Raw genomic sequence first — 27,679 nt, forward strand, 5'->3', positions numbered from 1 at the left:
ATTTCCTAGTCCAATCTTTCTCTCATTCTCCTAGAGATGACTTTTAGCATCTCCTCTCTCTTCCAGCTTTCATCTCTTCTCTCAGCTAATGACTTTGAGTCCTTTTTCTGAAAATAAGTAAATAAATAAAAGCTCTCAACAGAGAACCCCCACATACCCCACCATCGTGTATACTCCACCTACCTGCGTCTGCACCCAAGTACCCAGCTTTCCCTGTTGTGTGGATAAGCTGTCCTTGCTTTTATTTATGAGAAAGCTAGTCCCTGCCTTTGGACACTAAAACTCATCTCCAGAGGCAAATTCAACATTTGGGGGACCTAAAGCTTATACAATTTGGGGGGTTTTCTTTAAGAAAGAGAATATAATGTTACAGATTCAAAACCAGGAAAGAACTGATGTATAATTGCTTAGAATAAGAGGGAAAATAATACCTTATTAGAACCAGAGAGATTCAGGCCCTCTCTCTCTGCACTCTCGTTAGAGCACAGCTGGAGTATTCTCACCGTCACTCCCCACCTCTCGCATTACTCCTCCCACACAAACATGCAGTCACTCCTCGCATCTGAAAATCAGAGCAAAGTAAATTGAAACAAAGTTTTCTTGATCTTCCATCTTTTCCAGCTGCTGCCTCATTCCTGTTTCCTTATTCAGTAAAACTCCTTTTTAAAAACATCTGTAGAGCCCTGGCCGGTTTGGCTCAGTGGTTGGAGCATTAGCCTTTGGACCAGAGAGTCCTGGGTTCGGTTCCTGCTAGGGTCATGTACAAAAAAAAAAATCTGTAGATATTCTAATTCCCATCCTCTTATACTCTCTCGTGCCCTCCTTAAACAGACATTTATTATTTCAGCTGGTCTACCAAAGGTCATGAGTGACTTCATATTATTGAACACTGCAGTCCACTCCCACTTCTGATCTCACGTTGTCTATTTGGTCGTTCAGGTAATCATGCCCTCTCCTTGATTTCTTCACTTGGCTTCCAGTGATTTCTGGTTTCCTTCTCATTCACATTCACCTTTACTGGTTCCTCTCACCTCCCTGTCCTACGTTGGAATACCCCAAGGATAAGTCTTGGACCTCTTGTATTTTTATGTCCGTACCCTTAGTGATCTCATCCATTCTCATGGCTCTAAATGCATCTATACACTGACAATTCTCATTTTTCTGTCTCTTTGTGGACCTCTCCCTTTGACTCCAGGATTGCCTGTCTGCTCCCAGGGAGCTGTTCTTCTGCCCCAAATCTCATTATCCTAAGCTGATTTCCTGACCACTTTCAGTTCCCTAATTGATAGCAAACTTCTCCCAATACAGCATATACATGTGCATTGTGTGTGCATGATCTCTTTTGTCTGCATTATTTTTCTCCATAGCACTTAACACCAGATAACAACATGTAATATAGTTTGCTTTTTTCCCCTGTATCCCTTCATAAGAACATAATCACTATGAAGATAGGGATTTGGAAGGGTTTTTTTTGTTGTTGTTGCTCACAGCTGTATTTTTAGTTCCTAGAACAGCTGCTACCACATAGTAAGTGTTCAGTAAATACTTATTGGAAGGAAGGAGCTATTAAAGGTAGAACCAGGGGGATTTTGGTGACTGGATAAGTATGCAGGTTGAGAAAGATGGAAGAATCAGGAATGACACGTGAAGGGTATATAGGTTGGAAGTCAGGGGCACAGAAAACAGAAAGATTTTACAAGTGTATTTTTCTTGATAAAAATGTGATAAGAAAAAGATATGAGAGCCCATGCCTAAGCATGAAACTGGAACAGAAAAAATGCCTTCTTTTTATTTTCTCCCAGAATTCTCCAATCATTGCAAGTGAGGTTAACAGCATTATCTTTGTCATGTGTTTATGGAGAGCTTATTAGGTGCTGGGAACTGCTCTGGACACTGTTTACTTTATAACTAATTCTTACAACACCCTGTAAGGTAACTTTATTCCCATTTTACAGATGAAGAAGCAGAGGCTCAGAGCCCAAGCTCATACAGCTACCAAGACCAGGCCAGGTCTGTTCAATTTCAAAGCCCCATAAGCCATATTACCCTTTAATTTATGAAAATTTGAATTATGGCTGTGTTTCAACAAGTCATCCTTGAAAATTTTTCCAGATTAATTTGGATAAAAATACAAGAGCACTACAAATGAAAAACCTGTGTAATAGTTGTAAATTAAAGTGACTCTCCAGTTGGTATCCATTCTTTCTTAAGTGCTCTTTATCACACAAATAACTTATTTCTCAGGAACATTCATCATAAATATATATTCAAGAGACTAAAGAAAGCCATAGCCCCAAGTAAATCTTTTGCAGCTATATGTAGACAATTTAGATATGATTCTGCTATGGAAACCGTAGTTTAGACTTACATATCCAGTTTCTTACTGCCCTTCTAAATAAAGTAAATCATTGCCATGTATAACCTCATCCTCATGAAGTTTAATTTTTGCTTAATTAGTAAGTAATCAAAGTTAAATTTTCTAGTTAATTTGATTGAAATTGTCATCTTCATAAGAGTTGGCAGCTCTTTGCTTATATTCCAATATATAATGTCTAACATACCCCCTCTGGCATTATCACCTTACAGTCACCAATATTCTCTCTAGAGCAGTCTCAGATGTCTTGTCTTCTCTGGGGCAAGAGGGACTCCAGTGGGATATATTTAAGCACAGAGCTCCTTCTAACATTACTGTGTTCTCACCAGCCTGCTAAAGGAAAGTCAATACAAACATTTCTTTAGAATTTTTTTCTCTCTAGGCAATGGTAAAAAAGACATTTGTAAGTAAATTTTCCTTTTGCATTATTTTACTTTAATTGTGTTAGCTTATTATTGTATTAGTTTTATTAGTTGTATTAATTGTATTAGTTTGTTTTTTATTTTTATTTTTTAGAGAGAGAGGAAGGGAGAGGGAGAGAGAGATAGAAACATCAATGAGAAAGAACATTGATTGGCCACCTCCTGCATGCCCTGCACTGTGGATTTGGCCCACAACCTGGGCATGTGCCCTGGCTGGGAATCAAACCAGTGACCTCTTGGTGCATGGGTTAACACTCAGCCATCGAGCCACACCTGCTGGGCAAATTGTATTAGTTTATTATTGCTGCTACAACAAATTACCACAAAACAAATATAATCTTTTATCGTTCTGAAGATCAGAAGTCTGAAATGAGTTTCACTGGGCTAAATCCAGGGGTGGTCAGGGCCATGTTCCTTCTGGAGGCCCTGGAGAAGAATTCGTTCTTTCGCCTTTTCAGCTTCTGAAGTATGCCTGCATTTTCGGCTCGAAGCCCCTTCTTCCATCTTTTAAGCCAGCAGGCAGCATCTTCAAATCTCTCCTGACTCTGACCCCGTTGCCTGTTTTATTGATAAAGGGCCTAGCAAAAAATCCAGGATAGTCTCCTGAACTGATTAACTTCAATTTATTCATCTCTGCAAAATTCCTTTTGTCATGTAAGGTACAATGTCCACAGGTTCCAGGGATTCCGATGTGGGTATCTTGGTGGGGCGGGGGTTGGGGGGACCATTATTCTACCTACCATGGTGATACAGGGAGGTTTGCCAAGAGAAGAGATTAATAGTATTTACTGGTCTGACAACATTTTATAGATTTAGAATATTTTAGAACCTAATGACTTTACTAAATTATTGGCAAATATTCAGTACATTTATAGGTCTAAAAATAAAAATACCATTATTATCATCTCACTCTATATACAAGTATCAAATCATTATGATGTATACTTGAAAAATAATATGTCAATTATATCTCAATTTAAAAATGATATGATTATATCAATAGATGCCCAAAACATATTTGAGACTATATTTAATAGCACCTATTTTTTAAAACTATGGTAAAAAACACTTTAAAATTTACCATCTTAACCATTTCTAAGTTTACAGTTTAGTAGTGCTGAGTCTATTCACATTGTTATGCAACCTAACATCCCTTTTTTTTTTTTTTTAACTATATACACTAGAATGGAAGTATATTGTCTTGATATATAAATAATATTATATAAAACCAATATTTGCTATCTTAATGTAACTTAATATAGGAATACTGCAGATATTCCCACTGAAGCAAGGAAAGAACATGAGTCATTTTGGAATTTCTTGCTAATGAATAAGATAAGAAAAAATAAATTAGAGTTATAGATATTAGAAAGCATATAAAATTATTCTCAAATATAGATATATTAAATTTCAAGGGAATGAACTGAAAACCATTAGAACTAATGAGATAATTCAGTTAAATGCTTCTTTACCCAATAAAATATTAAAATAATTTATGCTTTTACTTATGAGCAATAATCGTTTAGAATATGTAATGGGAAATGAAGAACTGAGCAACATAAAAGACTGAGCTTACTCAGTAGCCTCCTTTTCACTATAAACATAAAGAAATACTGGACAGAAGTAACAAATAATGTGACTAGCCAAGTATTCATCACATTTTCAATATAGGTACCCTTTGACTGGGTTATTCTATTTCTATGTATCTGTCCTACAGAGATATTTGTATATGTGTGAAATGACACAGTAAAAGGCTCACTATTTTGGCATTGTCAGAAGTAGCATAAAGCTGGAAATCATTCAACTATTCACTTTGAGAGGACTAACCTATTAAATAAAGTATGTATATACTCACAGTGAAATATGATATAGCCCTTACAGTGAAGCGGCTCTTCATGAAGCAGCACTATGTTCATGTATACTGGCATGAAAGATCTCTAAAATACATTGTTAAAAAATAACGAGGTACTGAACATTGTATAAGGTGTCCTACATTTGATTTAGTTACCAGTAACTAAATCCAATGACCAATGCTCAGTCCTCCTCTTAAATGACCTCTCAGTAGAATTTGACCGAGTTGTACCCTTGCTTCACTTGGCTTTCAAGACACCAGACTCTGTTTTTTCTCATACTTTACCAGTCACCAGAGGCAAATTCAACATTTGAAGGACCTAAAGATTATACAGTTTGGGGGGTTCTTTTTAAGAAAGAGAATTAATGTTACAATTTCAAAATTAGGTAAGAACTGATGTATAATTGCTTAGAATAAGAGGAAAAGTAATAACTTATTAGAACCATAGAAATTCAGGTTCTCTCTCTCTCTCTTTTTTTTTTGAACTCTTATTAGGCAGTTTACTAGAAATGCATACATAGAAACACTTTCTTATTACAACCTGACTTCCCCTTCTTACCTAAAAACACACTACATCTCCTACCAATTCCCAGCACTCAAAAGGACCCATGCTAATGTGAAATCCACCTCTATTGGTTACTCCTCAGTTTTCTAGACTGGTTTCTTCTCTTCTCCCCAATATCTTAATGTTAGGGTGTCCCAGGTCTCAGTTATTGGCCTTCTTTTCTCTAGTTACATTCACTCACTTGGTAATTTCACCAAGCTCATCTATCTTGTGGCTTTTGTTACCATATACATTGATAATTACCAACTTCATATCTTCAGTCCAAACCTTTCTCCTATACTCCAGACTAGTATCTCCAAGTACCTACTTAGCATCTCCATTTGGATATTTTGCAGATATCTCAAACTTAGAATGTTGAAAACTAAACCCCTGATCTTACTCCCAAAATTGGTCTACTCAATTTTCTCTGTCTCTGTTGATGGTAACTCCATCTTTCCATTTATTCAGGTCAAGCATCCTTCTACCTGGCTTCATCCTTGATTCCTATCTTTTTCTCACACACACCATCCAATGTTAGTAAATTCTGCTGGTTCTGCCTATACATTATATTTAGAATTTGACCATTTCCCCCCACTTTTACTATGTTGCAAGATGGGTTCCCAGGGAAGTAGACTCAGATAGAGATTTGCATGCCAGAAAAGATAAGCTGACATATATTCCCAAAGGAGAAGAACCAGAAATATTCGGTGAACACCACCAATGACTTTCATAAGGTGAATATGTACAGAGGATTGCAAATTTGGGTAGGGACTTTTTTTAAGTATAGAAGAAAGTATTGGTGGATTTGAGCATGTAAACATTAAAAAATATCTCTATGTAAAAAACAATTAACAAATTATTTGAGCAAAGCCATTTGTAACATATAGACCAAAGATAAAAATCATTAGAATACAAATAATTTAAAAAAATCAATAGTTATAAAAACTTTCATTTTAAAATGGACTAAATGATAATGGAAGAGTATAATTAAAGCAGGATGCCATTTTTTACCTATAAGATGATGATAACCCATTTGATGAGAGTAAGAGAAAATAAGCACTATCTTACTGCTGGATAAATTTAAATAAAAAGAAACCCTTTCTGGAGGGCAATTTGTCAATGTGTATCAAAATTTTAGATTTAAAATGCCCATCACTTGACAAGACATCTAGTCCAGTTTTAGAAATTTAAGTAAAGGTATACCTAAATACTTAGATATAAGGAAGTTACCTGCAACATTGTTTATAGTTTGGGAAAGGTAGAAATAATTAAATGATCAACAAAAAAAAGATAGGTTAAATAAAACTGTGGCTAGGAAATGTTTGTATTATAATTTTGAGAGAAAATAGATTATATAACAATAGGTATAATCCTATTTTGTTTGAAAAATTTATATATGTGTGTATAAGAAGAGTCAAAATATTAACATTGGTGGGATTATCAGTGTTTTTCCTATTTTGATAACTCATATTTCTAATTTTTATCATAAACAAATATTGCTTGTGTAGAATTTTAAAATATAATGAAAATAAATCAGTGGCAATGGTTGGTACACATTTCACCCTTAGGCCTGACTGCAGCACAATCTTCTAAAGCTTTTTTCTAAAGCTTGTCCCTTTCTTGTGTCTTGGACCCATAGTTCCCCTGGTTATTCACTCTTGTTGCTACTCTAGTCCCTGTTCTGTTAACTGGGCTTCTGCCTTTTCCAGTCATTCCCAACTTCTTTTCTTAGTAACACCTTTTGAATCCCAGGTCTTCTAATGCCAAGACCCAGATTTCCTATCACTTATTGCCTTCCCCTAAATTCCAGGCTGGTGGCAGCAATTCAGTCTTTCCTAATTGACATCCTTGATTTGGGTAGACTGCTGCACTCTACCTGCTGGTGGGATGACCAGCTTCTAACATGTATCGGGCTGCCACTTGTTCTGCTGTGGCTGCCATCCCTTCTAAACACCTTGAGTTGCCTCCCCTCCCACTCTGACATGCCAGCTTCCTGCTGCTCCGCCCAGCAGTGGGTCTAGGTCCAGTGTCCTGCACTTCCCAAATTGCTTGCTCTATGCCACTGTTGTTTCCTAGGGTCCCCTCATACATCTCTCATCTGTTAAATTTTTCCCAGTTTTTCTCTTTTTGGCCACAAAACACAACAAAAGAATCAACTGGTAGTTAGCAACTTGCATTTTCTGCTGTCATTCAAAGTTTAAGTGGCTAAGAAATCTTCCCATGAACGTTGACATCACACTTGGCATTGATGGTTACACTTTCCACAGGTGTACCAATAGAGGGCACTCTTCTCATTGCAAAGCATAGTACTGAACTTGAAAGAGTCTACCTCAGTGCCTCCCAAGCAGGAAATAGCAATGAATTAAACAGTGCTTAATTGTTTGTTTTTTCCAATGTTATACCCAGGTTTTACTTTGTTTTTCCCGGGATACATCTGTGTTGGGTCACTTTGCGTACAACAGTGCTTCACCACCGAGATCATACATAAGAGGTAAAATTTTAGTAACATAAAGGAAGTATTTTTTAATTGGTTTCTTTTTTAGAGAGAGAGGAAGGAGAGAGAGAGAGAGAGACAGAGACAGAGACATTGATAGGTTGCCTCCCACATGCACCTCAACCAGGGATCAAACCCACAACCTGGGTATGTGCCCTGACTGGGAATCAAGCCCACCACCTTTTGGTGTATGAGACAATGCTCCAACCATCCAGCCAGGACATGGAAGTATTTTTTAGCACTTACATTATCATACCAAGACTGTTTGCTCTCTCTATTGCTGTTTTTGTCTTACCTGTTGACTTTTATTTTCCCTTTTATGAATTTATCACATGAATTTGCTTTTTCTCATTTTTTTATCTTCTATATTTCTTCTCTCAAAATGTTCTGTAACACTTAAAATTTTGATATAATTTATATGCTAATAGTTCTCTAGTTTCTATTTTAGTGTTTTCTCCTCTTTATCACTAGCTGCCTGTAGGATATCACTATTTCAAAATTCTGCTACCACCTGACAACTGAACTAATTTTACCTGGAACCCTTTCCCGGCTTCTCCCTTTTGTTAAGTGGTGAACACCTGGCACTAGACGCTAATGTGTGTGGTCCTTCTGCTGTTCCCATAAAGAAACCGTTTCTTCTGTATCTCCTAAGTCTGATGTCTGCCTGATTTCTCCACCCCCTGCCCTAGGACAAGCCCACATCATCTTGTGCTGGGCTCAGCCCCCCCACCCCCCACCCCCGCTTGGGGGCTCTTTCTGTTGCATTGATCCTAAATTGAATTTATAGAAACTTGTTTGTTTGTTTTACATCATTTGATAAAAACCTGATTGTATAACTTAATTGACTAATGAAATCACCTTTAAACTCAGCCAAGATTTAAGGCCATCCATCAGTTACTCCTGTCTTAACCTAGCTAACTTTGCTTTCCTGATTATTCTACATTACCCCATATTCATTCCAGCCTCCATATGTTGCCCACATCTGGAAGGATTCCTACTCCTCCTCCCCCAAAGCATAGGTCCTTGAAGAGCTAGCCTACATCTCACCAAGTCCATCAATCCATCATCAATTTCCCTCTCCTCTAAACCTCTAAAACACTTAAAGCCTGTGTCAGAAAATTTAGCAAACAAATCCTTAATGTTTCATGTTTTAATCTGGACTATAAGCCACATGGTTAAGGGACCAGTCTTTCTTTCTCTTTATTTATTTTGTCTTTCTTCCTTCCTTTCTTTCCTTCTTCTTCCTTTCTTCCCTTCCTTCCTTCCCTCCCTCCTTCCTTCTTCCCTCCCTCCCTCCCTTCCTTCCTTCCTTCCTTCCTTCCTTCCTTCCTTCCTTCCTTCCTTCCTTCTCTCTTTCTTTCATTAATCATCTATCATCTATTTATTATCTATCTGTCAATCATCTATCTACTTATCTATCTATCTATCACTTATCATCTACTTTTTATTATTCCATTTTCTCCTTACACACAAAATCAGTCCTGTTGTCTCCACCTTCACTTAAACTGGTCATAGTTCTTATTCTTCATCTCCTTTCTGCCACCACCCCCAACCAGAACAAATTTTTAAAAATTTAATTACAAATATCACTTTAAAGCTTAGGGCAAGATTGCTTGTGATTTTTCAATAGACACAAGGTGTTAGAAAAACTATCACTATAAACATAAAAACTTCCTAGAGATATTCAGGAAAACTGAGAACCTTAAAAGTTTTGAGGAAAAGCTATTTTTAAAAACTCTTTTAAACATTTGAATGTGATGAATATACTTTAAGTTTTTGAGACAATTCTGATTTCCAATATTTTGCCTCATTCTTGAAACATGAACTGTTTTGGGATTCAGAAAATAAAGACATTTTTTAATTTTTCTACACATTCTATAAAAATGTAAACTAATGAGGCATTGCAAAGCTTAGGACTTGCTTGAATGAATAGATTAGAATTGTTTATAGTTAGCAAAACATTTCTAAGCTTATAAATAGATGCTTCTCTTCTTAAGACGCTTGAAAGCATTTTTTCTTTTAATTACTTTGTATCACTTACCTTATACTTAAGTTTATACTATTGATTTTAATTGATGAAAGGATTGCTAATATCAAAAGATTGGCTGGCATATTTTCAAATTAATTTTATAGCATAAAATGAAATTTTACTATTGTGGTTTTAAAAATTCCATTAAATATTAGTACATTCACAAAATTAATTAAGTTTCTACGCTTTGTTTATTTAATCCTACTGAAACCCTCTATGGCTTTCTCTTCTAGGAAAACTAGGAATAGAAGAATATGCTGTCTTTTATCCACCAAATGGTAAGAGTAATGCTGCTGCTTCCTCTAGTGGGAAATAGGAAAATTACAACTTTTCTAATAGGAATGACTGTCTTATTCTCTATCTTTAAATCGATAAATAATTATCTAAAATAAACCTACATAATACCGATTTTAATTAACTTTTGCAGCTCTTTGGTAGGTTTGTGCTACACTACGTATATATACCCTCTCTGGTTTTCCTTGAGACCAAGAGTGATATTTGTGGGGAAACTAAGTAAACAGGTATCTAAGTCCAGGGCACCTAGTTTTTCTCGGAAGAATACTAGTCCCTTCAGGACCTTCCTTTTGGCTTTACTGGAGCAGAGTTCGAATGAGTGGCTTGCCTTGTGTTATACTTGATTGTTCTCACAATTTGATAAGTATAGTGTTTATGAAAGAAAAAGACTGTAAAGAAATATCACTGCAATAATCTGTTTTCATTGTACAAAGTGATCAAATGTATAATGACCTCATTAAGTATTAAATGCTCCTTTGACATTATTAGACAGTTTTTAGGTTATGCTTCTTGGAAAGAAATATATGGCAGCTCTTATTATGATAATCTTAAGTTGCATGCTGAAGAAGTTCTTTTACTCCAGAGTTAAGAACATGGGCTTTGTAATCCATCAGACCTGGGTTCAGACCCCAGTTCTGCCAGCTCACCCTGTGACCTTGGGTTAGTTACAGGACCTCAGTGAACTTCAGATTCGTCATCTATAGTGTGTGGATACTAGAGTAAATGAGAGACAGTGTATGAAACAGTGCGGTGCCTGATGTGTATGTAGTGAGTACTCAGAAAATGCAGTCGCTGCAAGTGTGTTTAGCTTCTTTATGAGCACTCCATCTAAAACTCACTGTTCCCTTTTTGCGCCTCTGTGTGCGGTATCCCAGGTCCTTTCACAGCCGTCCCCCGGGGCCCTCCTTCAGCACTGCGTCCTCCGTTGTCCCACCCCAGCCTTGCTCTGCTGCTCTCCTCTTCACATGGTCTCCTAGGGCTTCTTACCTGCTCTCTCGGCTCTATTTGTTCAGTACTCGAAAATGTGTATCTTCAATTCTGACCTCTACAATGATCAACTCAAACTTAACATGACTCAGCCTGAACTCATTAATCTATCTTCCCATGTCCACTATTCAAAAGAGAAAAACAAAAATTAAATTTTAAGACAAAACAAAAAGCTGCTATTTCTCTCTCAGTTAATTGTTCTCTCATCTAACCTATAATTCAAGCCTAAAACCTGGCAGTCATTCATGATTACTCTCAGCCTTGCACCCCTCCCCATCTAATAATTCACCAGGGATGTCCAATTCCTTTTTAATAGAGTGGGAGGGAGGAGGGAGGGAGAGAGAGAGAGAGAGAGAGAGAGAGAAACATTGATGTGAGAGAGGCACATCGATTGACTGCCTCCTGCATGACCCCGACCAGGGCTGGGGACCAAACCACAACCGAAGCACGTGCTCTTGACCAGACTCGAACCCGAGACTCTGGTTCACAGGCCAGTGCTCTAATTGCTGAGCCAAGCCGGCCAGGGCTGGAATGTCCAATTTCATCTTCAAAATACACATGGGGCCTCTCTTCCCACCATAATTTCTCTTCTGTCCTCATTAGTGCTTTGCTATCTCTGTTGCTTATTAACTGCTACAGGCACTTGATTGATCTCTCTTCTTCCAGTCTTTCCTAGCATCTTTTTTTAAACTTATCTTTATTGATGAATGTATTACAGATGTGCCCTCTTTTTTCTCCCATTGACCTCCTCCTCCCAGCTCCTGCCCCACACGCCTGCCTTTCCCACACTGTTGTCTGTGTCTCTTGGTTACTCATATATGCATATAAGTTCTTTACTTTATTTCTTCCCATCTTCCCTCCCTCCTTCCCTTTGAGGTTCGTCATTCTAACAACTGATTTGTACTATATTTTCCTTTCAGATGTACAATCAGCACTATAGAAGATATTGCTCTGTTGCTGTCTTTTACAGTGCTGTCTGAGTTACACATCTGAGAGGAAAATATGAAAATTGCTATTTTTCCTTAAAGGCTTCCTACTGGCTCCTCATTTCTTGATAAGTAATGTCCAAGCCTCTTGGCATGGCACATGAGGACATTTTTTAAAATCACATCAATATCAAACTATTAACTATGTGCGCGCGCGCGCACGCCTACTCTCACAAAAGCGCTGTACTGCTTCCTACCTCATTACCTCCTCCGTTCCCAGGCTTGGAACAGCCCAGTCAGCCTTTCCTTCCTGGTGTCTAGTCTCGGTCCAGGCCGCATCCTCTTCAGGAGCTCGCCCTGCGTCCCCAGGTTCGCCAAAGGCCCTTTGTGCAGGCTCCCGCAGCACCCGGCGCAAAGATCCTGGGTCTCTCTAGCGGTGTGAGCTTGACATTGCTTGTTTATGCTTCATCTCCCCCTCTAGACTGCATGTTTCTTGTGGTTCAGGACTATATAATTCATTTTTGTTCATCCAGTATCTAGCTCTACTAAGAGTTTAATGATTATTTATTTGAACGAATTAGAGGCTTTTTAAATGTTAACATGTATATAGAACCATAGTTATACCTATCTCACCAGAAACTTAATTTGCAGATAACTTTTTATATTTGTCTATTAATCAGGAAATGAAATACCTCTGGGCCAAAAGAGATGTCTGTGGAGTCAGGTTCCTTCTCTGTATTCATCGCAGAGCTTTTCCAGCTTAGTTTAGAACACACTAGCTTTTACTAACACACAAGTCTAACAAACTTGGCTTGCTGTCTTTCTGATCCCCTGTGAAAACAGAAGCATGGAAAGAGGCTGATAGAGATCGGAAAGGTGACTAACAGCAGTGGAAGGGAAAAGTCAGAGATCTTACAGAGGAAAACAGAAAGACCGCGGAACAGCCTAGTGCACGCTGCAGCGAGTCGTCAGGGCTGTTTGACCGAGAGCCCGTGGCGCTGTGCCTTTGAAAAGGTGTCACTGGCTCGGAGCATATTCTAATAAGTCAAGACATGTATAATGAGCACCAGGTACTCAGAAAACATATTGCAGTAAAAACAATAGTAGTAGCAGATGCTAAGTACATTACATGTATTAATTATTAATTTGTTTAATCCATACAAGAACCTTCTGAGGCAGGTACTAATATTGTCTGTGATCCCTATTTATAGATAAAGAAGCTGAGGCAGAGTGTTAACTCGCCCAGCTGGTGAGTGGCAGCGCTAGGCTTTGAACCCAAGACCTTTGACTTCAGAAGCAATATTCTTAATCACCATGCCCTATTGCTTCAGAAAACATTTCTGAGTTTATTATAGTGTGTGTCTTTAGAAGAAAAGAAAGTGGTTAACATTGAAAAAGTGAAAGGTGTATATACTAGGTTCTAGAAAGATTTCATCCAGGATAAATATAGTTTAATGCTTAATGGGGTAGCCCCACAGCTGTTCATAAGCCTGATTCTTTAGAATCATGTTTTCTTTCAGGTTGTTTTAGAATCTTCCAGAATCAGGGGGATTCTCTGGGCAGTGAGTCTCAAGTGGCAGAGCAGGAAGAGACAGGCCCACTGGTCTGCTATCCCTTTAGTTTACTCAAGGCAATACTCAGTGACAGTCTTCTATCTCCCACCCTGTTGTACAGCCTCTGCCAAAGACAGGGCTGCTGGGAAACCTCGAGGCCACCTCTGCCGCCACCACTACCAAAACTGGCCCGGCTTTCTTGGTCCCAGTGGCCGCCCAGGAAGGCTGCCTGCGCTCACTGGTGCACTCCTCCCTGACCAGGCAGGTGCTTAAAGGGGGCTGAGGTTTGCTCACTCACCCATACCCGTGATCCCCTTTCCCGGGGTGCACATGGCAGGCCACGTGGTATCACGTCGCCTCTTCACCTCATCTGAGGCCTTGTCAAGGGACAGATTTCTCTAGTAGGTTCATTAAACAACTGGTGAGCAAAATTTCTAAACTGAGGGAGATTCTACACAGGAATTTTAGAGGCTTTTCTTGTTTTTATTCTTTGTTCAACAGGTATAATTTGTCTTTATTTATTCATTTAATAAATCTTTATTTAGCCCTGCTCTGGCTCCCTCTTCTAGGTGACTGACCCACGGTGGAAGTACCTGCTGCTAAGGAGCTTTCGTTCTCATGAGAGAGACATATAATAAACAAGTAAATGAATAGCTAATGAAAATAATTTCAGAGAGTGACAAAGTGAACAAAAAAGGGAAAATAAACTGATAATAGGTAGGGAGGTGGGGGAGGGAATGGGTATTTCAGATAGGGTGGTCAGGACAGGTGCCTCCTGGTCACTCTAACATACACTTCAAGAAAACAAGGACCCCGATAGTCCGGATGCCCAACAGGTAGGTATCTAGCACCTGGAACCCTGCATGGCATGAAGTTACCGGTCAGTAAGCATTAGCATGTGAGTGAGGGGATAATGCAGAAGAATACAGAGGAGCAAGAACAGAAGCAAGGAGACAGGACTTACACAGAGCTCTGCCTGAGACGGAAACAGACCTCGCGATGTGCTAATACCACTTGTTTCCAATAAGACAAGAGAAGACAGTCAGTTGCCAGTAAACACGAAGGAGAGGAGCTTTAGGGCTCCAGAGCAGAGGCGCTCAACCAAGGGCAGTTCTGCTCTCCCCTCCCAGCCCTCAGAACATCTGGCAGTGTCTGAAGGTGCTTCTGGTTATCATGATGGGGAGACGGGCACTCCTGTATCTCACGGATACTGCTAACACCCTCCAGGGCACAGCACAGCCCCTTGCAGTAAAGATTAGGAAAGGCTCTTGGAAGAAATAATGAAAATAGGTCATTTAAAATCTGCTTGCAAGTGTCAAGATGATAAATAGCAGTGCACTTGGTCATCTAAATGAAAGAAATTCAAAACATCTCGTAATCTAAAATTCACATGATGTGTACCTTTAGATATAAGTTAAAAACCTAATTAAACTTTTATGTAAATGACTTTTAGATTGATATTTAAATATAGGTATGTTCTGATGTTTGGGGAAGTTTTAACTACTAAAAGTAACAGTCATATTCTAAAGTTCTAATTCAGAAAGATAATGGAAATACTTGGAAAACAATTTATCTCTTGTCCTAATCCCTATTCTTCCTGACCAGTAGGCTCATGTGGGATGGGAATAAACAAAGGAAATGATTATTTCAACAAATGAATTAAATAAACTGTACTAAGTAATCCCAAGTGAAAGAGTGTAAAAATTTGCTGTCAACTGGAGTGATGTTAATGTACATCAGATATGAGTGTTCGGGTACAACTATAAATGTTAAGTATTAATAGAGACAGTGAGGAAATGAAGGGAAAATATTTAGTAAGTGCAAAGCATGTTAATATTTGGGGCATTTTCTGAGTCATATTTTCTATTTATATCTCATCTAGTTCAGGATTTATTTTTGTTGACAATGTTTACCATTCTGAGCTTTGTCAAAGGCCCACTAAATCATTGCTTTATAAAGTTATTCCTATTGAATGGAGTAGGCAGTTAATATTTTAGACTTTTCTTCAGATTGATAAGGGAAGGCTCGGATCTTATAATAATGACTCATAGCAGACTTGTAGAACTCTTAGGCCAGATAAGAGATGGTGTCTCAAGCATCCCAATGGCTGCTAGAAGTAACACTCCTGGATGATGGCCAGGTATATGAAACTCAACCCTTGAAACACTGAAGCGATGAGAGCCAAAGGAAAGGATTTTAACACACTGGCCAAGAACATGACAGCATCTAAGATCAAAGACATGTTCTAGGTGGTATGTGCCCTAGAGTGTTAATGGATTCTTCGGTGCTTATTATGCCTCCTACTACTGTTTGCCAGAATCTTGACTTTGTCCTTCTTCAATAGAGTGGACTGTGTACCTTTTTTTGGAGTCTTAAACTCTGGCTAATGTTGATTAAGCTGAAGTCATTCCTTATCTAACACAGAAAAAGATTTTCTTACATTTAAGTTGATACTGAAATGTGATATTCTCCGTTCTGATAGCATAAAATAGTTACAGTTATTGCCCTAGACAGTTTTGTTCAGTGGTTAGAGAGTTGGCCTGTGGACCGAAGGGTCATGGGTTCGATTCCTGGTTAAGGGTATGTACCTGGGTTGCGAGTTTTTTAAAAAATTATGTTTTTATTGATTTTTCAGAGAGAGAGGAAGGGAGAGAGAGATAGAAACATCAATGTGAGAGAGAAACATCGATCCGCCACCTCCTACTGGGGATCAAGCCCGCAATCAGGGCATGTGCCCTAACAGGGAATCGAACCAGGACCTCCCAGTCCATGGGACGATGCTCAATCCACTGAGTCACACTGGCTGGACTGATTTGCAGGTTTCCTCGCTGGCTCCTGTTGAGGTTGTGTGGAAGGCAACCAGTCGATGAGTCTCTCTCACATCGATGTTTCTCTCCCTCCCTCCCTTCCACTCTCTCTAAAAATCCATGGAAAAAGATCCTCGAGTGAGGATTAACAAAAAGACAAAAACAAAAAGCTGTGGTTATTGACGCATTTGCAGTGGACTAAATACTATACTGGTGCACTTGAAATACATGAACTCATTGGTGTTTGGTACAACCAATGAGGTTGGTCTTATTGATCGTGATTTTCAGAAATAAAAATGGAGACTCAAAGTGTTGCTAGTTTGCCTAGAGACACACAGAATTCGAATTCCATGTCTGTGACTACATTGGACATTTATAAGTCAACACTGAGTTACTGAGAGCTTCCTATCCTGTATGGTGATTATGTATTCATAAATGATGCTTATACTTCAATATTTTATTTATAAACCTTGATTGTATTTATAATTGCTCAGGTTTCCATCATTAGCAAGATTTATTGAGCACCTCACTTGTAGAAGATACTGTGTTGCACGGTAAAGATAATGCACAGTGTGAATGGTGGCTGTTGTCTCTTGCAGCTCACACCCTAGCTCCTTAGAGAACAGCGGTAGGTTTCAGGACTTGGGGAAAGGTGATGAAGGTGTGTTAACCATGAGTCATCTTAATACATGCATCCCTTTCTGCTGCTTGGCAGCTCACTCTTTCATTCACTGTAAGCTTCCTAATTAATAGTGCCTTGTCCTGGCTAAGGTGTCCTTACACTTAGCAGACTCTTAATAAATATCTGTGGAAGATGAAAACCATAATAGTAAGATCTTCATTTCTACCTTAGTCTGCTTGTGTAAATGTTTCCGCAGTAACTTAATAGCAAAAGGAAAATGTTTTTTTCAGTAATATTACAGGAGTTTTGTATAATAGTAATCTGCTTTGAGAGTTAGTATTTAGAAAGCTGTAAGTGTATTTATATTTCTGTAAGGCATCAAAGTATGCCTTCTATTTATTTTTCTCAGTTTTTTTTTTACATGTCAATGTGATTATTGTAGAAAATTAGGAAAGAGAGTTTTAAAAATTATTTGTTAAAAGTCTCTCATTATTAAAGGAAATAAAGGAAGCGCTGGAGAAGGAAGGCAGACAAAGACAGGTGTTCGCAGGAAGCAAAAGAGATGCGTCCAGAGATATAAACAGAGAGACTTGAAGAAGAAATATGGTTTGGGGCCTCCTTCTAGGTGCTCTGTGGAACTAGAGGTTGTAGCTCTCATCATTAGGAATGCAGACCTTCAATGTGAATCTAATCTGGTTTTGAAGTTTTCATTGTCTAGAAAGCAAAGACCTTTAAGATGATAAAGAATCTTATCACTGGAAGATTCTCATATGTCCAGTTTTCTTCAGCTCTCACAACTTTTTCTGCATCTACTCTAGTCATAATTGTTGAACATAGAATCTTAGTGTTAGATGATACTTCAGAGACAACCTTAGTCCCTTTGTATGACAAGCAGTTACTGACCCTCAGAAGGTTCATTGACTTTCCTAAGGTAAACCAGCTGGTTTATGGCAAGCCCACCATGAAATCCTGATCTCCTGACTAGAGACCAATACTTTTCTTGCTGCTGCTTCATTTTTTAATTGCAAACATTTATTAACTACTGTAGTATAGGCTAGGCTTTGTGTTGTTGAATTGTTTATATAAATTATATATATTGTTATTTTTATTGTTGAAAGTATTACAGACGTCTACCTTTTCCCCCCATTGACCTCCTCCTTCCCCCTCCCACAGCCCTCTTGCCTTCCCCAGCCTGATGTCCCTGTCCATTGGTTGTGCATATACAGTAAGTTCTTTGGTTTATTTCTTCCCACTCCTCCTACCCCCCTTCCCTCTGAGGTTTATCAATCTGTTCCCTACTTCAATGATTCTGGGTCTCTTTTGGTTGACCACTTATTTTATTATGTTCCACAAATAAGTGAGATTGTATGGTACTTGACTTTCTCAGACTGGCTTATTTTGCTTAGCATAATACTCTCCAGGTCCCTCCATGTCATCTCAAAGGGTAAGAGCTCTCTTACAGCTGCGTAGTATTGCATTGTGTAAATGTACCACAGCTTTTTTATCCATTCATCTACTGATGGGCACTTGGACTGTTTCCAGATCTTAGCTATTGAAAACAGCGCTGCTATGAACATAGGGGTGCATTTGTTCTTCCTGATTGGTGTTTCAGGCTTCTTAGGATATATTTCTAGAAGTGGGATTACTAGGCAGTTTCATTTTTAATTTTTTGAGGAAACACCATATTGTTTTCCATACTGGCTGCACCAGTCTGCATTCCCACCAGCAGTGTGCTAGAGTCCCCTTTTCTCCACATCCTCACCAGCATTTGTTGTTTAAGGATTTGTTGATCACCATCATTCGGGTAGGTGTGAAGTGATACCTCATAGTCATTTTAATTTGCATCTCTCTTATGATTAGAGATGTTGAGCATTTTTTCATATGTCTCCTGGCCATTGGTATGTCCTGTTTGGAGAAGGGTCTATTTAGGTCCTCTGCCCAATTTTTTTGTATTGGATTGTTTTCCTTCTGTTGAGTTGTATGAGTACTCTATATATTTTGGATATTAACTCCTTATCCAATGTATCATTGGCAAATGTGTTCTCCCAGAGAGTGGGTTCCCTTTTTATTTTGATGCTGTTTTCTTTTGCTGTGCAGAAGCTTTTTAGTTTGATGTAGTGCCATGTATTAATTTTTTCCTTTGTTTCTCTTGCCCTAGGTGATGTGTCAGTGAAAATTCCTCTACATATGTTGTCTGAGATTTTTCTGCCTACATGTTCTTCTAGGATTTTTATGGTTTCATAGGTTACATTTAAGTATGTCATCCATCTTGAGTTTATTCTTATGTAAGTTGGTGGTCTAGTTTCATTTTTTTTGCATATAGCTGTCCAATTTTCCCAGCACAATTAATTGAAGAGACTATCTTTTCTCTGTATGCTCTTGCCTCCTTTGTTGAATATTAATTGTGTATACTGTCTTGGGTCGATATCTGGGTTCTTTGTTCTGTTCCATTGATCTATATGTCTGTTCTCATGCCAGTAACAGGCTGTTTTGATTACAGTGGCTTTGTACTATAACTTGATATCTGGTATTGTGATGCTCCCATTTTGTTCTTCTTTTGCAAAATTGCTGTGGCTATTCAGGGTCTTTCATGGTTCCATATAATCTTTTGGATTATTTGTTCTAGATCTGTAAAATATGCCATTGGTACTTTAATAAGGAGTGCATTAAATATGTAGATTGCTTTGGGTAGTATGGACATTTTAATGATGTTGATTTTTCTAATCCATGAACATGGTATATGTTTCCACTTTTTTATATCTTCCTCTATGTCTTTGTTCAATGTCCTATAGTTTTCTGAGAACAGGTCTTTCATGTCCTTGGTTAAGTTTATTCCTAGGTATCTTTTGTTGTTGTTGTTGCAATGGTGAATGGGATTGTTTTTTTAGTTTCCCTTTCTGAGTGTTCATTATTGGTGTATAAAAATGCCATTGATTTCTGGGTGTTAATTTTGTATCATGCTATTTTGCCAAATTCATTTATTAAACCTAATAGATTTTTGATGGAGTCTTTAGGGTTTTCTGTGTACAGTATTATGCCATCTGTGAATAATGACAGCTTCATTTCCTCCTTTCCAATTTGGATTCCTTTTATTTTTGTCTTCTTTTCTAATTGCTATGGCTAAAACTTCCAGTACTCTGTCAAAGAGTAGGGAAAGGCGGCATCCCTGTCTTGTTCCTGTTCTTAAAAGAAATGCTTTTAGTTTTTGCCCATTGAGTATGATGTTTGCCATAGGTTTTTCATATATTGCCTATATTATATCAAGATATGACCCCTCTATTCCCAAATTGCTGAGCGTTTTTATCAGAAATGGGTGGTGGATTTTGTCGAATGCTTTTTCAACATCTATTGATATGATTATATAATTTTTATCTTTTATTTTGTTTATGTGTGTATCACATTTATTGATTTGGGAATATTATTCCAGTCTTGCATTCCTGGGATGAATCCCACTTGGTCATGGTGAATAATTTTTTAAATGTATTGCTGGGTTTGATTTGCTAATATTTTGTTAAGGATTTTGGCATCTATGTTCATCAGGCATATTGGCCTGTAGTTTTCTTTCTTTGTAGTGTCTTTATCTGGTTTTGGAATTAGGATTATGCTGGCCTCATAAAATGAGTTTGGAAATGTTCCTTGTTCTTGAATTTTTTTTTTAATAGTTTGAGGAGAATGGGTGTTAGTTCTTCTTTGAATGTTTGGTAAAACTCCCCCGTGAAACCTTCTGGGCCTGGGCTTTGTTTGCTGGGAGTTTCTGGATTACCTCTTCAATTTCTTTTGTTTTTATTGGTCTGTTCAAGTTTTCTGTCTCTTCCTGGTTCTGTTTTGGGATACTGTATGATTTTAGAAATTTGTCCATTTCACCTAGATTGTCCAATTTTCGTGTATAATTGTTCATAGTATTTTTTAACAATTCTTTGTATTTCTGTGGTGTCAGTTGTTAGTTCTCCTCTTTTGTTTCAGATTTTGTTTATTTGGGTCCTCTCTCTTTGTTTCCTAGTGAGTCTAGTAAGGGCTCATCAATCTTGTTTATCATTTCAAAGAACCAGCTCTTTGTTTCATTGATCTTTTAAATTGTTTTTTAGTGTCTATGTCACTTATTTCTGCTCTGATCTTCACTATTTCTTTTCTTCTACTTGCTCTGGGTTTTTCTTTTTGTTTAATTTCTAGTTCTCTAAATTGTTGGATTAGATAGTCAATTAGAAAGTTTTCTTATTTTTTGAGGTAAGTCTGTAGTGCTGTGAACTTCCCTCTCAGGACTGCTTTTGCTAAGTCCCATAGATTTTGTTTCATAGGTTTTTGTTGTGTGTTCATTTTCATTGGCTTCCAGGAAGTTTTTAATTTTTTCCTTGATCTTCTTGGTGTAACCCATTCACTGTTTAATAATAACATGCTATTTAGCCTTAATGTGTTTGAATGTTTTTGAGTGTTTTTATTGTAGTTAATTTCTAGTTTTGTGCCATTGTGATCTGAGAAGATGCTTGATATGATTTCAGTCTTCTTGAACTTGTAAAGACTTAATTTGTGTCCTTACATGTGATCTATCTTTGAGAATGTCTTATGTGCACTTGAGAAGAATGTGGATTCTGCAGTTTTGGGTGTAATTCTCTATAGATATTTATTAAATCTATTTGATTTAGTGCATCATTTAGAGTTTGTTTCCTTGTTCATTTTTTGTCTAGAAGATCTATCCAGTAATGTCAGAGGGGTGTTGAAGTCCCCTGCTATGATTGTATTGCTATCGATTTCTCCTTTGATGTCCTCCAGAAGTTTTTAAGTTTATTTTGGTGCTCCTATATTGGGTGCATATGTGTTTACCAAGGTTATATCCTCCTGTTGGATTGATCCTTTTAATATTATGTAGTGGCCTTCTTTGTCTCTAGTTCTGGCCTTCATTTTGAAGTCTATTTGATCAGATATGAGTATTATTACTTCAGATTTTTTTCTTTTGTTTTCTTGGAAAATTTTTTTCCATCCCTTCACTTTCAGCCTATGTGACTCTTTTGTTGTGAGGTGGGTCTCTTGTAAACAACATATATATGGGTCATGCTTTCTTATCCAATCAGCTGCTCTGTGTCTTTTGATTGGAGTGTATACTCCATTTACATTTAAGGTTATTATTGATATGTACTTATTTATTGCCATTTTTATTTATTATGGTTATATTTCTCTCCCTATTTCTTCTGCTTATTACAGTAGTCCTTTTAATATTTCTTGCAGTGCTAGTTTGATGCTAATATATTCCCTTGGCCTTTTTTTGTCTGGGAAGCTCTTTATTTGACCGTCTATTCTGAATGATAGCCTTGCTGAATAGAGTAGTCTTGGATTCAGATCCTTGTTTTTCATTACCTTGAATACTTCATGCCATTCCCTTCTGGCCTATAGTGTTTCTATTGAGAAATCAACTGATAGCCTATGGGGGTCTCTTTTGTATGTAACCTATTGCTTTTCTCTTGCTACCTTTAAGATTCTCTCTTTGTCTTTAATTTTTGGCATTTTAATTATGATGTCTTGGCATGGGCCTCTTTGGGTTCTTCTTACTTGGGACTCTCTGTGCTTCCTGAGCTTATATGCCTGATTTTTTCACCAATTTAGAGAAGTTTTCTGTTACAATTTCTTCAAATATATTATCTAACTCTTGCGTGGTTTCTTTTTCTTCTGGAATCTCATGATGCGTATGTTGTTGTGTTTCATATTGTCCCACAGTTCTTTTAAACTATCCTCATTTTTTAATTGTTTTTTTCTTTTTGGTTTTTTGGGTGATTTTTTTTTTACCCTGTCTTCTAATTCACTGATCTGATCCTTCCTCTAAGCTGCTTATTATTCCTTCCAATGTGTTCTTTATTTCTGCTATGTTACTCTTCATTTCCACTTGGTTTCCTATTAGTTAGTTTTCATTGTTTCTTTATCTTTACTATGATGTTGAGCTTCCTCATAATCATTACTTTGAATTCTACCTCTGATAACTTGCTTAATTCCATTTAATTTATCCCTTCTTTTGTAGAATTCTCTTGTTCTTTCATTTGCGATTTTTGTTTGTTTGTTTGTTTCACCATTTTGGCTGCCTCAGTGGATTTTGGAGGCTGCCAAATTTTCCCTGTGGGTGTTGGTGTTCTGCTGATTGTGGCTCCCTCTTCTAGGTTTGGATGAGTATGGAAGGGCCCACACTAAACACCAATGTCTAGTCTTACTTTCCTGGGTAGAGTCACAGGCCATGTAAAGATTCAGTTATCCTAGAGCTTTTTTTCTGCAAACTATTAGTTTCAGTTATAGATCTTGGCTGAATGAAAAAATCCCTCAGGTGGACAGGGTAAGAGAATTTCCAGTGGGTGGAGCACTTGCTTTCCCCTGGGTTATAGTTGCTTTGATAAGAAAGTGGTTTCTAAAAAAAAAAAAATAGCAACAACAAAGAAAGTGGTTTCTGTAGTGTTGGTTATTGGCTGAGCGCAGGGTTCCAGACCTCTGCTTTCACAGTTCAATTCCCAGAGCCACAGGGTGGTGTTAAATTCCTGAGGGAGGAGCATTTGCTTCTCCCCCAGGCTAAAACCTCTCTGATGGGGCAATTTGACAGAGATGGTACTGGAGCCATGGGGAAGGGGCTCAGAATATTAACTCAGGCCTTAGCCTTCACAGCTTAGTCCTCAGAGCCATGGCCGCCAACACTGAGAGCCAGATCCAAATCTCAGATCTTTCAGAGGCTTTTTTCTGCCTCCTTGCTGCCTGGTAGTCTCTAGCTGTTAATTAGCCTCAGGTTGCATTTCTCCAGCCTGGTGGTGTTAAATTCCTGAGAGAGGGGCAGTTGCTTCTCCCCAGGGCTCTGGGAAGGGGCTCTTTGAGTAAGATGGCTACTGTCCTATGAGGGAGTGATTCAGCATAAAACTCCTGATGGCCTCCTTCCCAGCTCTCTCCTTAGTGTCACAAACCCCCAAATCTCTTCACACTGTTCCAGTACAGTCTGCCCTCTTTCTGGTGGAGCCCAAGGCGAGTGGCTATAGCTGTGATTTAGTGCACTGGCCCTTCAGGGAAGTGCTGGTGTTCCCTGCACCTGTCCCTGCTGGACAGAACCTCTGTGCTGGGGAGCCAGCTTAGGGTTTTAACCCCCAACTTCTCAGAGGGAACTTCTCACAGCTAAGATAGCCCTCAGTTTCTACCAGTCTCGATTTGGGGTTCCCTTTACATCCCTGGTAATAAGGCTTCTCTCCAGATGCTCTTCAGTTGGTTTTTCCCAATGACTTGTCTTTATTTTAGTTGTAATTCCAGTTTGGTCCTGGGAGACAGTGTATGTAGCTTCCATTCACTCCACCACCATTCTCTCTCTCTCTCTCTTTCTCTTGCTGCTTTTTTATTCATCATTTATTCATCCATCCCATCCACCCATTCAGTTATTCCACAAATGTGTATTTGTCATCAAGTATTTTCATGGCATTATGAAATGCATACAAAGATGAATAAAATGTTTTTCCTATCCTCTGGAGCAATCTGTTAAACAGCTAATCATAATACAAAATATAATGACATTATAGTGATGGAAATATGAATAAAGTGCCATGAGAATGTAGAAAAATAAGCATTGAATTATGATTAAGCAATGAGGATATATTTTCCTGAAGTTGTACCTAGCCTTAGTAAGGTTTTGATAGACCGAGTAGAAAACATAAAAGCATTTTAGGATACAGATTTATCAAATTGAAAGGTACCAAACTATGACAGTGCATGATGAATTCTGGGGATGATAAGTAATCTGGTGTGGCTGTCCCACAGTGGATGTGTGACTAAGGCATTCAAACAAAATGAATGACTGGAATCAAGGGATACTAACTTCTATTTTTGAAATAAATAAGTCATAGGGATGTAATATACAGCATGGGGACTATAATCCATAATATTGTGTTAACTTTCTATAGTGACAGATGGTAACGACTTATTGTGGTGATCATTTTACAATGTATAAAATGTCAAATTATTATGTTATACACCTGAAACCAATATAATATTGTATGTCAATAAAAGGGGGGACAGATTATCTCGGGCTTGCCATTGTGAATAGTTAAAACCAGATCAAAGGTTTTGAACTTCACTCTGTACACATTTAGCCTATATCACAAAGCTAGAATGTAAATTTCAGAAATGTAGGAGAAACATAGTTATTTTAATATCTCCTGAGGCTACATAGTAGATTTTAAACATTGGTTAATTGGATGAATAGGAGCTCAGCAAATAGTGGATGGATGAATGATCAGCAGAAAACCCTCAAGAATGTGGTAGAGAGGTCTTTCTCATGGTCTCTTCAATATTTGGGGAAGATAGCCTGAACCATTACAAAAGTTGGTTGGAGGGCTGAGCGATTGCGGGAAGGGACTTCAATTAGCAGGTCCATAGATAACAATTCATTAGAACCAGGCCCCAGCAGTAGGAAGAAAAGGAATGGTTGAAAAATAATAGAGATAGATTCTCTAGGGTTTCTTATATTTATTCCATTAACACTTAATAAATACCTATTAAATGCTCTGTACTATGCTAATCTCTGGGGATAGACATAAACAAGGTATAGTTTTTGTACTCAAGGGTTTATTCTGTTAGAAGAGAGAAAAACAAAAAATAGTTACAATACACTATGATAAGAGGAGGAAAACATCAGTTGTTAAGTACAGACTTTGCATCAAGTGTTATGCTAGGCACATTATACATATCATCTTATTTAATCCTCACAATCATTGGTTTTATCTGCCTTTTATAGGTAAAGACAGGTCTATTCCTAACCTTTGTAGGGCCCAGGGCAGCAGTACAAATGGAAGCCTACCTACCATATGTCTAGATATTTAAATGTTATAAATTAGACTAATAAACCTGATAATGTCTCTGTTTTCTTGCCTTGACAAATAAAGTAGTGGGCAAAAGTGGGTTTACAGTTGTGAGTACACAAAACAGAGTTTATTCTTTTTTTTTTTATTATTCTTTATTGATTTTAGAGAGAGAAGAAGGGAGAGGGAGAGAGAGATGGAAACATCAATGAGAGAGAACATCAATGGCCACCTCCTGCGTGCCCCTCACTGGGGATTGGGCCCACAACCTGGGCATGTGCCCTGACTGGAATCGAACTGGTGACCTCTTGGTGCATGGGTTGACACTCAACCACTGAGCCACACCGGCTGGGTGAAACAAGAGTTTATTCTTGCATTATTATTTATTAATCATTGTATTATTTATTTGTATTATAATTATAAACCTACTTTTGCCCATCTCTGTATACTTTTATAACAATTTGGAAAGCCAGGTTCAAATTCAGAATTCTCAGACTCCTCAGCAGTCTCTAGCTCGTGGTATCCCTACCCCGTCTCATGGGTGGCTCCATCCCACACCTGGCCAGGCTTCATGCATGTGCATGTGGACCTCCAAGCCTATAGGTACAGGCTCTGCACACACCTTTCACAAATAGCCACCCTTTGACCACCTCTCCATCAGGAGGGTGGCTCCACTGAAGAGGCCATGCAGAGCTTAGAAGCTGACTAGGGGCCTTTGGGCTGCAAATTTCAGAGTCCTGAGTACCTGGGTTGTGGTCTGAAAGGAAGGACATGGACTGTGGGTGAGGGGGACAGTTAGAGGAGGGCCAGAGCAAGCCCTTGCTCCAAGGCCCCCTTCCCTGCTCCCACCTTGGTCTAAGAGCAGTCCTGTAGGAGGAAACAGGTAAGTGACATGACCCAAGTGTACATGGTAGAAGTAGGGTAGCCAAAACTGTGCTGGACTGTCTGGGCACACAGAGGAGAAAGGGCACCTCACCAGCCAGGGCAAGTCAGTTGATACAAGAGTACCGATTAGTGAATTGATTGAGGGTAAAGAGTAGGGGGCTGTCAGAGAGATCTTTTTAGGAGGATTGTTTTTAAATTTTGAAGGGGTGGGTCTGGGACAGGGCTGGAGGTGGAGGGAAGCAGGCCAGCCACCCTCCTCCTAAGCCTGTGGCTGAGGGAGGGGAGGCAATCAAGTTGGCAGGATTAGAGTTGTGCTTGTGGGTTAGGGAAGACAAGTGAAGCTGCTGACGTTAGATTCTGGCCAAATCTTGACAGTTAAGTGTCTTTTACCCTGAGGCAGGGGAGGGGAACATCGGCCCGCGGGCCATATAAGGCCTGTGAAATCAAAACCAGCTCGCATCACAGCCTCACCAGTTGGCCTGACCAAACAGAGCAGGCTAATTTTTAAGTTGATGCTTTTGTATAGCCCACGAATGATGTTATAAATATCCAAATGGCCCTTGGCAGAAAAAAGCACTCCCCACCCCTGGTAAGAACAGGGAGGAACACAGTCACACCCAGGCATAAGGGTTGAGGGAGAACTAGAAAGCAAAGGTGACTCACTGCTTTCTTCCCTGAAGACCAGGCAGGTAAGGAGTCCTTTACAGAAGCAGAGGATGCAGAACAAGCCACAAGATCCTCGGCTTGCCCAGTTTGAATTATAGGTAAATAAAGAGAGACTGGTGGAAGGAGAGAGAAAACAAGTATGACAGAGTGTCTATGAAAGTAGCCACAGTTAAGGAGTGGGCCCAAGCGAGAACTGGCCACCCCCCCCCCCCCACCCCCCGCAGCAGCAGATTTGGGAGGGGTGAGGACCTGATCTGCGCAGGGTCATTAGTGCCATTAGTGCCTGGGAGGCTCAGATTTGAGAAGCAACTTTTAGTAGCTCTGCAGCCAGGACACAGAGTGGAGATCCCCAGATTTAGCAATCAGAAGTTGGGGTCATAGAGGTAGAAACCAGTTTACAAGGAGTTGAGGATATATAATGAG

General features: G+C 38.7%; 1 protein-coding gene across 1 annotated transcript in view; it reads left to right on the plus strand.

Moving 5' to 3' along the window:
• The window catches only part of TBC1D19 (TBC1 domain family member 19), a 117,546-nt gene that overhangs the window by 69,154 nt on the left and 20,713 nt on the right, over positions 1-27,679 (plus strand). The window contains exons 14-15 of the mRNA XM_036266080.1: positions 7,599-7,683; positions 9,949-9,993. Of these exons, the coding sequence (XP_036121973.1) occupies positions 7,599-7,683; positions 9,949-9,993 (130 nt within the window). The remainder of the gene's footprint in view (positions 1-7,598; positions 7,684-9,948; positions 9,994-27,679) is intronic.

This window comes from Molossus molossus, unplaced genomic scaffold, assembly GCF_014108415.1.
Source record: "Molossus molossus isolate mMolMol1 unplaced genomic scaffold, mMolMol1.p scaffold_m16_p_1, whole genome shotgun sequence".
NCBI lineage: Eukaryota > Metazoa > Chordata > Mammalia > Chiroptera > Molossidae > Molossus > Molossus molossus.